This window comes from Ambystoma mexicanum, chromosome 3q, assembly GCF_040938575.1.
Source record: "Ambystoma mexicanum isolate Mex_15411 chromosome 3q, UKY_AmexF1_1, whole genome shotgun sequence".
In the NCBI taxonomy this organism is placed as follows: domain Eukaryota; kingdom Metazoa; phylum Chordata; class Amphibia; order Caudata; family Ambystomatidae; genus Ambystoma; species Ambystoma mexicanum.
This window is the reverse complement of record NC_090926.1, coordinates 1,219,133,373-1,219,151,181: the sequence shown is the minus strand read 5'-3', so window position 1 is coordinate 1,219,151,181 and position 17,809 is coordinate 1,219,133,373. Positions and strand designations below refer to the sequence as shown.

At 52.4% G+C, this 17,809-nt stretch overlaps 1 protein-coding gene across 2 annotated transcripts in view; it reads left to right on the top strand.

Annotated features, from left to right (window-relative positions):
* The window catches only part of TNPO2 (transportin 2), a 120,683-nt gene that overhangs the window by 47,470 nt on the left and 55,404 nt on the right, over positions 1 to 17,809 (top strand). For both annotated transcript variants that reach the window (XM_069604115.1, XM_069604114.1), the window contains exons 14-16: positions 673 to 844; positions 1,024 to 1,110; positions 1,745 to 1,852. In XM_069604115.1, the coding sequence (XP_069460216.1) occupies positions 673 to 844; positions 1,024 to 1,110; positions 1,745 to 1,852 (367 nt within the window). The remainder of the gene's footprint in view (positions 1 to 672; positions 845 to 1,023; positions 1,111 to 1,744; positions 1,853 to 17,809) is intronic.

Genomic DNA, 17,809 nt, shown 5'->3' with positions numbered 1-17,809 from the left:
TCTCTGGCCAAGTGTTGCTCTCGGTGTGTGATGCAGCACTTTAACATTTTGAATCCGGTTTTGACTGTATTCATACTGTCCGATCTAGAGTGGAGTTCTTGATGCCTGGGACCAACGATCGGGCCTTACTGCCATGGCCGGATCTATTGTGGTCAGACTTGAGTCAATCCACTGCTGTTTGGAGGCAGCGGTCTGGCGCATTGGGGGCACTTGGTCTAGTATGCAAAATTGCAGGTTTCTTTTTAAACCTGTCAAACACATTATCTGAAGCCACTAACGTCCATTTCATGGGCTGTGGTGAAATATTCAAAATCCTTAATGACCCATTTGCACAGCTGGCTCTGTCGTTTTGGGTCTTTTCTCAGTTGAGTTGGGTGTTTTCTGGGGTGGTTTGAGCTTTGAGGCAATGTAAATAACTTGCAGATTCCCGGGTTACATCTTGGTGGTAGCTTTCCATCCTTTTTGGGTTGCTGAAATAAGTAAATTTGATGTTTTGTTGCAATGGCACATAAGCAGTGGCCACGGTTTAACCAGTACATCTTATCTGGCTTACTGGTCGATCACTTGGCATAGATTACTCACGTTCTTAGTGATGGCTCAATGCTCTTGTTTGCCTTGCTTAATTGTACATCAGTCTGGTGCCTTGCTCACTTTTTTCACATTGGATTGCAGTGCCTTTGCAACCTTAGAAGAGGAGGCCTGCACAGAGCTTGTTCCATACCTGAGCTTCATTCTGGACACACTTGTCTTTGCTTTTGGGAAATACCAGCATAAGAACCTGTTAATATTGTATGACGCCATTGGCACTTTGGCAGACTCTGTGGGGCACCACTTGAACCAGCCGGTGAGTACCTACTAGCTCTCTAAATTTACTCTGCAGTTAGGATTGTAATACCAGTGGTTAACTCAGTTTCTATACCTATTTACATGACCTATGTGGAGGTTTGGGAGAGCATGTGCGGGAGATAAGTGCTTCTAAATACAAACCTCTATGGTGAAGCAATGTTCTCTGCTCTGCTGCAGGAGTACATTCAGAAGCTGATGCCGCCGCTTATCCAGAAGTGGAATGACCTGAAAGATGAAGATAAGGATCTCTTCCCGCTCTTGGAAGTGAGTGCGTTGTACCCTGTCAATCTTTGGGTATGCAGTAATCTGTCACCCTTGCAGTGAGGTTGTACTTGTGTAGTGGGAGTTTGTGCCAGATTATTTCAGGAGGCTGCTACATGGACCACATTGTGGTTGCAATGAATATTAACCCAGAAGTGGCTTGCGAGTCTATAGAAGACCGTAAAACTACGGTGACTAGCCTTATCCAATTCTTTGCCTTGCTCTCGTACTCCTTCCAGGGATATGCAATGTTCCAGAACCAGTGTCCTGGTTGCTGTAGAAGGGGAGAGTGGGTGGTCTGTCCATTCTAATGTCCTAGAATTCTAATTTTAGCACAGCCACTCACCCGGATATGATGCAGAACAAGAGCTTTTGACTAGCACCATGGAAGTAGTTTTCATACTGTCTGATCTGAGGAGTGTGGCGGTGTACAGTAATTTGGGTGGGGGGTGCAACATGATCATTAAGCATTTGATGCAGATTTGTCCCCTGTAGATCTGGAGTTTATTAATCCTGAGGGAGTTTGAGGTAAGAATCTGAGGTGGTGAGGGACCACTTGAAGCTGGCAGCCTGCTTCTTGAACGTTTGAGTAAGACCTCATTAGTTTTAAGTGTCTTGTTTTTTTCACCCCCTGTAGTGTTTGTCATCTGTTGCTACTGCTCTCCAGAGTGGATTTCTGCCTTACTGTGAGCCTGTCTATCAGAGATGTGTGACGCTGGTGCAGAAGACACTTGCACAAGCCATGGTAGGTGGCAGGGCTATGAAACGTTCTCACTGGGTGCCTAGATGGAATCTACAGGGATGGTGGGCTGTCGAGTATCTGTGTTCCAATGCAGGGCCAGGATAACAGGAACTGCACTAGGGTGATTGTCAACATGAAGCAATGTACGTTGTCTGGATGCAGTATAAAAGATCTAATGGATGTCCCATTTAGTTTAACCTGTATAAATGTTCGACAAGTGTTTTTTTTTCATTATTATGCTAAATCTCCCTCCACAGTGAGACCACCAGCACTTTTTGCTGGACTTGTGGATTTGTCCTTGTTCCTGAGTGGGAACCTTTTTCTCCACTCACCGTTTCTTTTACCCTTTATATGGGTGTCATTTTGCTGACTAAAGAGTGAATTATTGAATATATCCTTTCCTATACCTTTTTGGGCATCCACATGTATTTCTCCAGCATGGGGTCTGGCATGGATTCACATGCTCATGAATATTCCCCGTCTTCCGGCTGGGAATCCTCGGTAAAGAACAGAAAAATCAGTATCAGTTTCGTTTCTGATCTTTCTCAGTAGTAACCAATCACTGGTCTCTGGGTCATACTGCTCCCAGCCAATGACTGCCCTCTCCCTAAGCCCTGCCTCTGGCAGCCATCTTCAGATTTTTACTGCACACTCAAGTGTTGGGAGTCCTTGTGTTTAGCTCTCAAGCTTTTGCTGCGTTTTCGCGCTTTTTTCAAAGAATTTCTTATTTTTCAGTCAAATAGAGCCTCAAGCTTCACCGTCTCTACATCCGATTAACGGGTATCCGTGTCGGATTTTTTTCTACGCCCCTCAAGGGTGAAGATTTCGTTGAGTTGCGGTTCTTTGGGAGGATTCCAGAAGTTCTGCGACCTACCCGGACATGGCCCAGGAGAAAGGAAGCTTGACGCCCGTAAAGCTGTTCAGGGTTTGCCCTGGATGCCAGCTACAGAATATGTTCAAGGAGAACGAGCATTCGAAATGTCTCTACTGCCTTCATGAGGACAAAACGTACGTGGAGAAGGACTGTGCGTTTTGCAGGATCATGTCGGAACGGACCATCAGGGACCAACATCTTCTGGGCCCCCGGCGACAGGGGCCTAACAGAAGGCAAAGCACTGCGAGTCTGCGGGCGCCGAGCGGTCGGGCTCTTCACCGGCACCATCAACCACGAGCCAACGCTCTGTTTCGGGGAAGAGGAATTCCGAGAACTCGGGTAAGCCGCTGGGGAGGCCCCGGTCGATCTCGAAGGATTCGGCCGAGGGGGGAGCGAGGCGGTGATACCCCCCCGCCCCATGGGAAGGACTTGATTCACCCGGCCAAGGCCTCTATCGAGGGAGTCACGGCCCTGGAGCAGCCTGTGGAGGCGGCCTCAGGGCCAGAGTCTCCCTGCCTCCGTGGAGGGAAGCCTCTTTCAGACCCATCGAAAAGACCCCCGTGAAGACCCCGGCAGAAAGAGGGAGGGGGGTGGCCATTGTGGACACTGACACATCTGAGGAGGAGCTGGCAGAAGTCCTCAACGAGGGTGTCCAAGAGGCCCGTCCCCACGAGAGTGACGGCAGCACCAGTGAGGGTCCTAGTCAGCCGTCTCTTCCAGAGCCTCAGGATAACTCGGCGGCCATTTTGTTGGCAATACAATCCTTATGTTCAGAGATGGACGAGATTGCCCTTACCGACAGAGGACCCGGTACCAGGTCCGACGGAGGAACCAGAGCCGGTCCCGGCGGGAAGCCCCCGAACAAGAGAAGACGGATCCACCCAGCCCCGCCTTCTCAGCCCTCGCGGCCTGCTTGGCCTTTAACCATGTCCCCGTCCCTGGGGATGACACGGGAACAGACACTGCCATGACGGTACCAACGGCGGTGACGGGACAGAGCGCCCATCACCAGCCCGGGCCTCCCCGTCCGCTGAGATCAGATCTTTCCATGCAGTGATCGCCAGAGCATCCAAGCTTTTTCAGCTCTGCCCCGAAGAGCTGCCGTCGTCGCCAGGGAGGCCAAGGCGGCAAAGCGTCCGCCAAGCAAGATTGAACCGACAGCGTGGTTGGGCCCCCACCGAAGCACCCCGGTGGGAGGCCGGCTGGCGAAGTTCATCAGCATGTGGGAGTCCATCTCCGCTGACCGTTGGGTGCTGGACGCTCTGGCCCAGGGGCACGCCCTCTAATTTCTAAAAAAAAAAGTGCCCCCGCATTCCACACATAGTCAGGAAGGAAAATCCCGTCCCTCAACTACTTTTGGAGATGAGGGCGTTGCTCAGAAAAGGTGCCCTCGAGCTCGTCCCGAAGAGGCTCCGAGGCTCCGGAGTATACTCGAGGTACTTCCTGGTAAAAAAAAGACAGGAAGATGGCGCCCCATCCTGGACCTGCGACGGCTGAACAAGTACATCAAGGCACAGAAGTTCCGGATGGTCACCCTCCAGCACGTGCTGGGACAACTGGAGGAGGGCAATTTCCTGTCGTTGGATTTGGAGGATGCGTACTTCCACATCCCCATCCCCATTATGAAAGGTCACCGAAGTTCCTCAGGTTCGTGGTCCAAGGACGGCACTACCAGTTCAAGGCCCTGCAGTTCCGATTGAAGGCGGCACCCAGGGTGTTCGCCAAGATCCACATCTACCCCTACCTGGACGACTGGCTCATCAGAGCAGGGACAAGGGAGCTCGCCGTGGATCACACAGCAAAGACGGTCCAGCTGCTCTAGGACATGGGATTCTCCATCAGCTTTCCCAAATCCCACCTGGTCCCGTCGCAAGTCGCACTATTTCTCTGGCGCGCCTGGCCTCACCGTCTGAAGAAAGGACGAAGGCCATCCTGGGCAAGGTGCAGCGCCTGCTGGCCAGGGTGAGGTCCATCAAGTCCCTCCTCGGGATGATGTCGTCCTGCAAATATCTTGTGCGCCTGTGCAGGCTTCGGATGCGTCCTTTTCTAGAGTTCTCGACTCCCGCTGGATCTAAGCGACGGGCAGCTTCGAGGACGGGATACCACTCGACGAGACCTTCCGACAAGCGATTCGGTGGTGGGGCACCCACGCTCAGCTGACGGCGGGCACAGACTTTCAGACCACATCCCACCAGATAACGGTGACCGATGCCTCCCTGGAAGGCTGGGGAGCGCACACCGGAGATCTTCACGCAAGAAGCCTTTAGCTCCCGAAGGAGAAACTCCACATCCTGGAGCTCCGTGCAGTGTTCTGGGCCCTCGGGTCCTTTCTCCCGTCCCTCAAGGGCAAGGTGGTGAGAATTTTCACCGACAACACCACCACGATGTTCTACATCCGGAAGCAGGGAGGGAGGAACCAGATCCCCAGCCCTCTCCAAGGAAGCCCAGCATCTGTGGCATTGGGCCGTCGCCCAAGGGATGTTTCTGGTGCCCTTTCATCTGTCAGGGATAAACCTCATCGCCGACTCACCCAGCAGGGAACTAAGTCAGGATGAAGTGGATCGACTCTTCCGATGATGATGGGGGGGGAACGCCAGATCGACCTGTTCATGATGGCGACAAACTCAAAGTGCCAGAGGTTCGCCAGCAGGTTTCCCCTGCCGAGGAGCATGGGCGAGGCTTTCTCGTTCCCATGGGAAGGCCTGTTCCTTTATGCGTTCCCTCTGCTCCGACTAGTCAACCAGCTCAAGAGGTCCCGGTGCAGGATGATCCTGGTCGCACCAGTGTGGCCGAGGCAGATCTGGTTCCGAGACCTTCTGGACTTGTCAGCGTCCCCACCAGTCAAGCTGCTGACGGACGCAGATCTTCTCTCCAAAGAAGGAGGCGCCATACTTCATCATGACCCGGAGTCGCTGAACTTGCAGGCCTGGCTCCTGCAGCGCTAGAGTTTGGAGGGTACGATAGCCTGGCTGACTGCAAAGAGGTTCTTGCAAAAGCCAGGGCGTCCAACTGCTACGGACATAAGTGGAAGAGGTTCTCTGTCTGGTGCCGTGCACAGAAGATTAACCCTCTACGGATTGCGGCCCCTCAAGTGCTGCCGTACCTACTGTCGCTGGCCAAGGCTGGACTGGCTCACGCCATACATCTGGCTGCGATCTCCCGATACACCAGAACCACAGGACGGGTGTCCTGGTGGAGGAATTTATGAAGGGACTGATCTGATTGTTCCCGCCGGTGAAGGCCCCTGCCCCGGCGTGGGAACTCAACGTGGTGCTGACCAGGCTCATGGGGGCGCCATTCGAGCCCCTGCATTTGGCGCCGCTGATTCCTGTCGTGGAAGACTGCGTTTCTTGTGGCCATCACCTCCGCATGGCGAGTGGGAGAGATCCAGGCCCTATCCTGCAAGCCTCCAGACTTTTCATGACACAAGGGTGGTGCTGAGGATGCACCCCTCGTTTCTGCCCAAGGTGCCGTCGGACTTCCACCTCAACGAGCCCTTGGTGTTACCTGTTTTCTTCCCTTCGTCTCCGGCCGAGAGGACCTTGCACTTGCTGGATGTGGCTAGAGCGCTGAAGTCCTACGTGGACCGAACGGAAGTTTTCGGAAGACATCACAGCTGTTTGTGAACTTTGGACCTGTGAACCAAGGGAAGGCGCTCTCGAAGGCTTCCATTTCCAGGTGGCTCTCCGGCTGCATCATGCATTGTCATCGGTTGTCAAACCGACCGTTGCCCGGCCGTCCGAGAGCCCACTCGACCAGAGCGATTGCTGCTACCATGGCGTTCTTGTCTGGTGTGAACCTGCTGTACATCTGCAGGGCTGCTACGTGGAAGTCGACGCACACCTTCACGAGATTCTACCGGGATTCCAGGGAGGAGTCCAGAGTCGGCCAGGCAGTACTGCGCAACCTGTTTGCTTAAGGTGAGCCTGGTGAGGAGGTAAGAGATGCTTAATGTTGAGCCTTGCCACCTCCCGTGGTTGTGCATGTGTACCGCTATGTATTTTTATATTCATGAGCATGTGAATCCATGCCAGACCCCATGCTGGAGAAGGAACAAGTTACTGTTAGAGTTGTTCTCCAGCATGGGTCTGGCATGGATTCACATGCGAACCCTCCCTGCCCCTCTACGGTTTTTCACTTGGTCATACTGCCACTTTGCATGCTACCAAATCTGAAGATAGCTGCCAGAGGCGGGGCTTAGGGAGAGGGCAGTCATTGCCTTGGGGCAGTATGACCCAGAGGCCAGTGATTGGTTACTACTGAGAAAGACAGATCAGAAACGAAACTGATACTAGTTTCTTTTTCCTTTACCGAGGATTCCCCATCCTTACGACGGGGAATATTCATGAGCATGTGAATCCATGCTGGAGAACAGTTACAGGTAAGTAACTTGTTCCTTATTGTAACACATAACACTGTAGTGGTGCTGGGTTGCCCTTTGGGCTTCCCTTTAATTTCTTGATTTATCGTGCAGAATTACTATTCTCATGGGTATAGGCTTTTAGTGATCGCAGCACACACTACCTTATGTGGAGTGCTGGGGAGATGCATAGTATCCCTATTCTCACTACTAACATTTGTTATTGTGACTAGCTTGCTATTCTGGCTGGTGGCAGTGGACTTAATTTAGACTTTTGTTTTAATATTGCATGCATGGTGTCAAATCGGCTGTGGTAATGCACAGAAGGATCACCATTCTGCTAGAACGGGGGCTTCTTTTTTTCGCCATGTGTAGTGTGCTTGACCCTTCTTGGTCCTTACTCCTTCCTGTGTGGAGGTTGTCCTGGTTGAAATTTTGTATTCTGCGGGAACCCTTTCTGTAGCACGCTGAGGCTCCGGAGTGTCTGAAGGCAGTAAGTGAGGGAGGAGTCCAACTCTGCCGCCCTTTGTCTTCTGGTATACATGAGCGAAACCAGTTCCCACGGTGGGGCCGGACTGTCTTGAGTTGACAGCCATCTGCCTCTTTCTGTAAACTGCTGGGAGAATTTGCAGCAGTGGGTGGGTTCCTGTGTAACTGTCAGATTCTGGAAGCTGAAGACAAGTTGACAACTGGAGCTGAATCTGAAGAATAGTCTGCTGTAGCTGATTCCAGTGACTGGAGAGGTCTGCTGTGTAACCAGAGCCTGTTTTGAACACGACTCCGACCAAGAGTGTTTGGTGCGTTCAGTCTTGAGACCTGCAGAATTAGCCATCCGATGACTCTGTGCCCATCCTGGGCTGCAAACCGCCAATACACTGGGACCTCGAGCCAGAGTGCTGAGCAACGTCTTCGGAAGTCAGATTTTCGCTGAAACTTTGGATTCCTGCTGGACCTCCAGAGACACAATTAGACTACTTGAAGTCACCTCACCAGAGGAGAATGACCGCAAACAACCCCCTTTTTCATCTGGTACCTTAGGCGCCAAATCCACAGGGCGCTGAAAAGCACTGAAGCATCCCTTTGAGCCTTTCTGTTTGACTGCTGCTGCAAGTTCCCATCCAGTGTCAGTTTTCACCACACTCAAGAATCCAGACATCGTGAAGGGGTCCGTCTGCAAGAACTCCTTCGCTGCGAAGGTAGTGTGGCTGAGGGGTAGTACTTAAAGCATTTGTAGCTGAGTGGGTGATTTTGTTTAGGCGTTCACCTATACTGTTCGCCCAGTCTTACACTGGAACGCATCTAGGGAGCCTTCTACAGAGTCCCTGAACCCTTTCTACTAACTCTGAAGCCTGTACTTCTCCAGCATGAGATCTGGCATGCTAATGAATCTTCCCAGTTGGTTCAGGAATCCTCAGTAAAGAGAAAATCTGTTTCACTTCTGAACTGTCTTTCTCCTAACAACTAATCACTGGTCCCTGGCCATACTGCCCCCCAGCCAATGACGGCCTTCTACCTAAGCCCCTCTTCTGGCAGCCATCTTCAGGTTTTTACTGCACGTTCAAGTGTTGGGAGACCTCGTACTATAGCTCTCGAGCTTTTACTGCGTTTTGTAGGGGAGGGGTTTTCGAGTTTTTTTTTTGCTTTTTCAGTCAATCTCAACCTTCTGATGAGAGGGGACCAGTTTTCAGATTGTCCAGTGCCCCTCAAAGGTGGATTTTCGTCGTTTATGCTTGGAGGATTCCAGAAGCTTCAAGGCCTACACTGCGTGGACATGGCAGAGGAGGACTCTGTGCCTCTCTTTGGTTTGCCCCGGCTGCAACCTACGGGACATCTCTTCCGACGATGGACATTCCCTGTGCCTCTACTGCCTGCATTCGGAGCAGACTCATGTGGAGGACGACTGCGTGGCTTGTCTGGAGATGGTGCCGCCGACCGACTCAAGCGCCTCAACGAGTGGCTGCAGGCCAAGGCCCCTGCTCTGGGTGAGTCCCGGCAGCATGGCTCCCCTGCCCAGAAGAAGGCTCAGCAGTCTTCTAAGACCTTTGAGGGTGCCCCACCTGTGGGGGCCCAACACCAGGCCAAGCACTGCGAGTTCACTGCCTCCGGGAGTGCTGTTGCGACGAGCTCCTCAGCGGTCAGGGTGAGTTCAGCGTCTCCAGCACCTTTTCACCACAAGCCAATGCTCCTGTTCTTCAAAGAGGTGGAAGTCGGACCACGCGGGCAAGCTTTTGGAGAAGACCCAGACCGGCCCGACAGAGGTCCAAGGGGGAGTGGAGCCCCAAACCTCCTAAGGCAGTGGTCTTCAAACTTTTTTGGCCTGGGCCCCCCTGAACAAAGTTTGGGCAGGTCGGGGCCCCCCCAAAAGTGCCAGATGGACAGTATGTATCACTATGAACTTTTGCGTGCCGTCACAACACCCTACTCCCAGTACTGACCCTGGGCTCTCCCCACCACTATCCCAGGGCTGCCGCCCATCCTACTCCCACCAGTCCATTAACACAAGCATACACACATCCATACACATTTAAATAAAAAATAAAAATAAATCGCCATAAACGTGCCTTCTGCAGGGGCCTGCGCGTGTTTGCTAAAATGCCCCGCTCACGGTTGCTGTGCCTGTATGCGCGAGGAGGCGCAGGAGCACACCCTTGCACATACATACATGCATGCAGTACCCCAGCCAGCATTTCCAATGAGCTATGCAAGAATGGTGAAGCAAAACACCCCCATTGTTGCATGGCTCAGTGATCATGTGTGCCTGGGGAAATTAACTGTCAAAGGCAAACCGTGTTTCCCTTTGATAGTTCAGCCAGCCCAGGAGCACTCCCTCAGCTGGAAAAAACGGGAGTGAGTGCTCAGTGTTTCACTGGGCTGGCTCCTCGGCTCCTCCATAATGGGTGAGGTGACCAGTGGGTGGACGCCCCCCCCTCACACATTATGGATGAGCCGGCAGGCTTGGACTGGCCTATAGGGTAATAGGGTGATCACCGTAATAAAAATGCAAAATGCTAGTGTAGGTCAGTCAAAATGGGCCACTTTTTTGGCCAATGTGTGCCAGTTTGAGGAGTTACCTCACTATGCAGCTAGTAGTTTTGGCCATTGTTGCAGAATAAATATTCTTTAAATATCACCATTTGTTTACATTTGAAAAACAACCCCTTGTATACTATTCAAACAGTTTGACTAAAGGACTGAATATCCATTTGCAACTGTTGGCCATTTTTTCATTGGTGGCTAAGACCGTTTTATGTTCCAGTCTGACCATGTGATGTGAGCTGCCCTTTCCCATTTCCTCCAATCTAAAAAAACATTACATTTCATGCTGGGCTCTGACGTCCCCCCCGGATGCGGCTGCGCCCAAGACCTCTGCCCTAAGGTGAAGAGCGCGGTCTCGGCTAAGACTGCAAAGACCCAGGTGAAGGCCGCTGGCGCATATTCGCAGGGCACGGCCCCGAAGGCGAGAGTATCCCTACCTGCCAGGAGGGAGTCCTCTTTCTAGCCCATCGAAAAGACTCCGGAGAAGATGATGCCCATCATTTCACCGTCTCCCTTGGTTGCAGAGAGGGTAGGGAGGCACGGTAGTCCTACAGGGCACTGCCACTTCCTCCAGCGGAAGAGCTCACCAACCTCCCGGTTCTCCTGGAGGGTAGATGCGTTGAGAGCAGGCCCTACAGGAGGGTTCCCAACGAGGGCGGTGACGAAGGTGACAGCGAGGAGCAACGGGGCAGTGACGACGGACCACACAACGTTTCCAGAAGACGCCACAACTTTGAACTTTGGGCCTGTGAATCACGGGAAAGCCCCCCTCCAAGGCTTCCTTCCAGGAGGCTCTTCGGCCGCATCACCCATTGTCACCGGTTGGCAAACCGACCGTTGCCTGGCCATCAGTCCATTCGACCAGAGTGATCGCTGCAACTACAGCGTTCTAGACATCTGCAGGGCTGCTACGTGCAGGTCGACTCACACCTTCACGAAGTTCTACTGCATCGACAGATTCCAGGGAGGAGTCCAGAGTCGGCCAGGCAGTGCTGAGCAATTTGGTTGCTTGAAGGTGAGCCTGGTGAGGAGGTAAGAGATGCTTAATGTTGTGCATGTGTACTGCTATGTATTTATTCATTAGCATGTGAATCTGTGCCTGACCCCATGCTTGAGAAAGAACAAGTTACTTAACTGTAACTGTTATGCTCCAGCATGGGTCTGGCATGGATTCACATGCAAACCCTCCCGCCTACCCCTCTGCGGCTCTTCTCTTGGTCCTACTGCCACTTTATGTGCTACCAAATCCGAGGATGGCTGCCAGAGGAGGGGCTTGGGTAGAGGGCAGTCATTGGCTGGGGGCAGTATGACCCAGAGACCAGTGATTGGTTGTTTGGATAAAGTTCAGAAGTGAAACAGATTTTTTTTTTCTTTACTAAGGATTCCCAGCCTGACTAGGAATATTCTCTAGGAGCTTGTGAATCCATGCCAGACCCATGCTGGAGAACAGTTACAAGTAAGTAACTTCCTTATATCCTCTGGAACTGACCTTACTGCATCTGAGCTCTATACTGACCTGCCTACTGTTGGCTCCTGGACCACCAGGTTCCATCTTCTGCCTCCGAGATCACTCATGCCTTAGAATAGGGAAGGCCTTATATTACAAGTGTTGCAAAGTAAGGTGTTTGGGTGTAATATTGATTCCTTAATGGAATAAGTTACAAAGTGTTACTAAGTTTTTACTTTTGAGTTTATTGGCCCCTCTGAAAAGTATGCAAAGTTATTTACTTAACTTTGCTCTTCTAGAAAGTAATTGAGTTGATGTTTCTTCTGAAACTGAATAAGTGTAAGTCTACCAATATGGGTTACTTACCTTGAATAGCTGCTGACATTCTAAAAGTATACCATTGTGTTTAGCTTATCCTGAACTGCTTAGTGCTTTTCTAAAAACAGGAAAGTATACAAAGTTAGAATTGTGTTCCACTCTTCTGAAAGGTATCCATGGTATAACCCAACTCTTGCTGTAAAAGAGTTTAGGGGTTTATGACTGAAGATTTCCATATATGGGTAATTGTACCTCCAGTTGCGAACCCCCTAACTTTGTTTTTGTCTGACCATCCTAGCCCGACTTACCAGTGGAGCCCAGCCTTCTGCTCTAATCCGTTGGAATTTGGCTCATTTTGTTAAGGGGAAACTGACATGCTCTTTGGACTGTGCTTCCCTTAGTCCTTCGCTTTTCCATTTCTTGGCAACATTGTCAGTGCACAATGTACCTTCGAGTACAGTGTGCTGGGGTTTTTTTTTTTCGTTTTTAAGGCCCTAGCCACCCTGAGGATTTTTGGTGAATGACAGTTACTTTTCAAATCTACCATCCAGCAAGACCACTAGATCAAGCAAAACATTCGAGGAGCATCTTTCTCGCACTTTGCGCCTAAAACATGGAATGCCCTACCAAAAAACATACACAATACATGGATCTGGAATTCAGAAAACTACTAAACTTGTCTTCACCCCAGAATCGGAAGGGAACTAGTTGGAACCTCATTTTCCCACAATCTTCTCCAGAACCTCGGACAACTAAATCTCTAAAGCAAACCGCACGTACTTCACACTGCAACAGCATACAAACACTGAACCATGCACAATTGCACACGGGAATCTCTCTCGTAAATCATGCCTAAGCTCAGCGAAGGTAGAAACTGACGTGAAGCTGCCAACAGAACATCTCACTTTCTTATTCCAACTGCACCATACTAACAGCTCCCACAGCCTCCCTGTTTCAGTCTTTTTTTTTTTTTAGATCAGCCACGGGGACCACTCCAGTGGTGATAGTGCGCAGTACAAGTAACCTTTAACATTAAAGCATTTTTTACTCTTTTCAATGGTTGATGGTGTTTGCCCAGGAAAGTGGCCAGTGCATAAAATGGCCATGCCACAAGGTCCTTTGACGTTTTGTCCCTTTGCCGTCCCCCGGTCGAGCAGACCCAGCAAATTCCTTATTTGGCAATGCAGACCCCCGCACAAACCGAAGCTTTTCTGGCCTTTGCATGCATTGTGTGCGTGTCCAGGATGTGCACTGGAGCAGTCCAGTTCAATACACATGCTGGGTGCCAGGATGTCTGGTGTGCTGGGACCAATATGGTCCGTGATTGGTCCACGGAATGGTTGAATGCATGCAGCTCTCATATGGTTTCTCCTCATTTTGGCACGAAGGAGATTCTGGATAGGTTAAGTCACACTAAACCTATTCCAGGTCTATCTTCTGCGTTCACACCAAACCTATTAAAGGAGCAAAGTATCCTGAACTGAAGAAGCAGATCCGTGGAACCGCTAGAAGGTTTGGCACCTTGACCCTGTTGTTGTCCCATTGGAGTCTGTTTCTCATCAATCAAAGAAGGCCTGCAAGGGTGATTTGATCCTTGGAGTAGTGGGACAAACTACTCTCAGCACCTCATGCTTAGCCTGCCAATAAGCCCCTTCTGAAATGTTACTTGGTCGGCCAGTGAACTGACCAGCTTTTACGGGACCTTTACCTTGGAACCGCTGTTGTCTCAAGTTTCGACCAAGAGCATCTAGCATTCGTAGGTCTTGAATTACTGTTTCACCATACTGTAGTGACTAGCTTCGTGGGTGCCTTGCTGCTCTGCCCCTTTGCCTTAAGTCGAGCCTCAGTGGCACTGGCCTGATCCTTTCACAGCAGAGAAATTGCCACGGACTAAGGTCCTGGAACGCAGCCCCTGAAAGCCGGAGAGACTTAAAACACTTACCGGTGGCCCCTGCAGCGTGCATAGACTTTAACGCATGAGTCTCCCAACGGCCACTCATTTTGTTAGGGTAGCCTGTGCTACCATCCTTTTCCCGATTCTTGAAAAGCGCTCTGTCCTTTGTCCCGTCCCCTTTCCTCCATACTGCATGGGCGTCCCTTCCTTCGACGGGAGATGGAACCTTTTTCACCGGAAACCCCCCCCCCCCCATTAAATTTAGAGGCACGTGGTGGCGTAGCCCTGGGAGCATGCACTGCCCTGACTCCGCCCTCCAGCGCCACACCTCAGTACCCTTTTCCGCATCGACTGGAACAGGCCGAATTCACCAGTGCTCCTGGGTTTGGCTTCAGCCATGTAATTCCACACGCGGATACTTTGTCTTTTGGCTTATCTATCCTCGGTACTCTGTCTTCAGGCGTCACGCTCCTCCCCGGCGCATGTCGAGTTCTACAGGGTTCAGCAGGTGTCCATCCTGCAACAGGCTCTTCCCAACTTCAGACCCCCATGCCCTCTGCCTACGTTGCCTTGGCCCAGACCACGGTTGGCAATCATGTTTGGCGTGCGACTGTCCTCAAAGGCGCTGAGGAACAGACTAGCCAGGTGGAGGGAGCTCTTCCAGAGGTCGCCTCCAGAGGATCTCAAGAACTTCGTGAAGCATTGAACCAGGCCCAAGGTCGGGCTGATATTTTCCAGCGCACCCCGCAAGGGAGACTCCTTCCCAGGGACTCTACCACACGGGAGGGCCCGGCTAGGTCCTTATACCAGCACGTGCACCAAGGCTTTACAGCTACTGGCCTTCCGGTCGAGAGGTCCTCCTATACGGGCACTGTTAAGGGATCAGAAGGTTCTTATACCAGGTCTGTACCCGAGGGGCTATGCCCTTTTACCAGCACAATGGCTAATGGGCTATGCCCTAACGCCAGCAATACGTCTGAGGGGGACGCCTAAACACAGCGGTACCGACCCCTGGGTTGAGGGTGTCGCACCTACCGGGCCGAGACCCAAGGAGCAGGGTAGGCATTGTGATCCACACGCAAGAGTCTTGGACGAGGCTGGGCAGCACGTCGCAGGCAGCTCAACAAAATGGCCACCACGCCAGAAAGGGGCACCGGTCGGGCGTCATTCCACGAATTCAGCAAAGAACGAGTGTCAAGGTGGGACTGGTCTCAAACAAGTACGTGGCCTACAGACTACCCTTCATTTGCGCAGGGCAACTTTCCTGTGCGTCCATATGGACAGGGTACGCAGTGGCTCCAGCAGCCCCCCGCTACCCTGTCTGTACACCCGGCCACCTCTTGGGCCAGCAAAGAGGTGCTCTTCAAGAAGTTTCTCGGCCTCATGAGGTCTCATCAGATGGGGGTTATGAAGGATGCAGTAGAGGATGTCCTCCCAGCCAAGCTAGAGGCACCACAGACTCCTTCATTGGGCACCCAGGCCACGGCGCAGCCGCCTCCACAGCCAAATCCACCGCCTCCTCAGATGCCGGCAGCCGTCCCTGTACCCAAGCCTCCAGCGCAATCTACCCTTCCTCCACGAGGAGGATCCAGACACGCCATCCTCAGCCTTCCAGGAACGTCTTGCTGGCCTGGCGGAGTACCTGGGCCTCCCCCAACCTGAGGTCGAACAGCCGGCAGAGGGTGTTCTGGCTGAAGTCCTCACAATGCCCCTCGGCCAACACAGGGATTCCACTGCCAACCAATGTAGTCTCACTGGCCAAGAAGGATTGGCTCAAGCCCCACTCAGTCCAGCCGGTCAACCGATACCTGGACGCCAAGTACAAGCAGATGGACGGGGATACGCTCTTGCTCTCGACCCATCCTCAGCCACACTCCTCGGTGATCGCTGCAGCATCACTTTACTCCAAGACTTAAGTCATCCTCGGCCGCCTCCTCGGAGGCGCTGCTAGGCAAGAAGATCTTGGAAGCCGACGGCAAGATCGACTGTCTCCCTGCACCTGCGTCAGGCCAACACAGATGCCATGCTGGCTGCCGGCAACAAACAGTTATGGCGGGAAATTGCAGACTTCCTCCCGGAACTCCCCACCAAAGCCATTCAAGCTTGCGGGCCTAGCGGAGGCCAAGCTCGTGGCGCGCATGACATCTAATCCAGTGGTGCATATCGATACCTCAGGCTGTGCCATCTGCATTGCCACAGACCTCAGAACAGCCTGTCTCTGCAATGAAATTGAACACGATGTCCAGGAGCGCATTCTAGATCTACCGTTGAGGGGGTGGAGAGGGGCATCTTCCACTCCTCTACGGACGAAGAGCTGGACAAAAAAACATCTCACAAACAGCAAAGTCTTCTTACAAAGACTACGCCAAAATCATACACCCAATCTCAGCAGCGCTCAGAAGGGTCATACATATGGAGGGTTCTGCGGCTTCTAGGAACGCAGATCCAGGCAGCCGGACCGCTCGCCGCCTCAGAACCGCCGCAAACAATATAAGGGAGGGGGTAGGGGGAGTAAGGGCTTTTTCCAATCCCCCTCAGCCACCGAGGGAAAGAAGGCATGGCACCCCCCTTTGGGGCCACGTGTCTCTGGTGGGGCGCAGGCTTGTGCTCCATGCACAATTCTGGCGCCAGAATTTTGCAAGATTGTCTCCGTAGTATCCACGTGGTACCGCCTTCCCATCCCAGCCTCTTACCTCCACTGACATTCCTGGGACTCATTTGGGACACGTGCTCTGAGAGGGTTTTCTCATCGGAAGACAAGATCTCTACCATAAAGAGGGCCACTGCCCACTTCCTCAGCAGAGGGGTGACCTTGGCATGGTGGTACCAACATCTCCTGGGTCTACTAGCGGTGGTCCTGTTAGCCGTGCCGCACACGAGACAAGGATAAGAAGGATTCAACTGCACTTCGCGGCCTCATGGAGCAGGCCCGGGGCTCGCAATCCAAGATCAACGTCCCTCCATCTCTCCACCCAGACCGAACTTGGTGATCCATGGACTGCAACCTACGGATGGGCAAGCCCTTCTGGCGCTCTCCGCAGGCCACCATCACCAGACTCCTTGCTCGAGAGCTGGGGAGCCACCCTGGACGAACTCTCGGTCTACGGCACCTGGACTCACCAGGAGCAGGAATACCACATCATCTGGCTAGCGGTCGTAGCATTCCTACCCCTGCTCAAGGGCAAGGTTGTCCTCATCCAGACAACTCGACCAGCATATACTACTTCAGCAAGCAGGGAGGCACCAGATCCCCTCTGTGCAGACTGGCGATCAGCATGTTGGAATGGGCCTTGGAAAACCCTCTCGGCAGTCCACATCCCAGGGGACACCAACCTGGAGGCGGACAGGCTCAGCAGGCTGGGAGCAGACAATTTGAGTGCCAGCTAAACGACATTGTTACTTGGGAGATTTTTCAACAAATGGGGTCACCCCCAAGTGGATCTCTTTGCCACCTGGCACAACAAGAAATGCCCCCAGTTCGCATCCTGGCAGTCAATGACCCGGCTCTCTGGGCGACGCATTTCACCTCCAGTGGACCAGCATGAAGGCCTACACCTTTGCGCCCACTCCCCTGATCCACAGGGTAATTTGCAAGATCAAGGAGTCGCACCAACGACTCATCATTCCGATCGCTCTGTGGTGGCTGGCCAGCCATGGTTTTCGGAGCTCCTCTGCCTCTGAGGTGCCCTGATGCACCTCTCGAAGGGCCCAGCACATCTTGTGGCACAGCAGGGGGGGCAGGATCATTCACCCCATGGAAACTAGCCCTCACAGCGTGGTACCTAAGCAGGTAACGCTTCGGCACCTTGGCCTCAAGCTAATCTGGAGATCATGCATGGCGCCAGGTGCAAAACCAGGGCCCGGTGTAAGAGCAAGTGGACCAGGTCCTGCCACTGGGCAGACTAATGGCATTAACCCTCTTTTCCGGCGCATCTCGCCCATTCAGGTGTAGATGTGGACACTTCTCCAGCATGGGGTCTAGCATGCATGCACCTGAATCTTCCCCATCGCATACTGGGAATCCTCGGTAA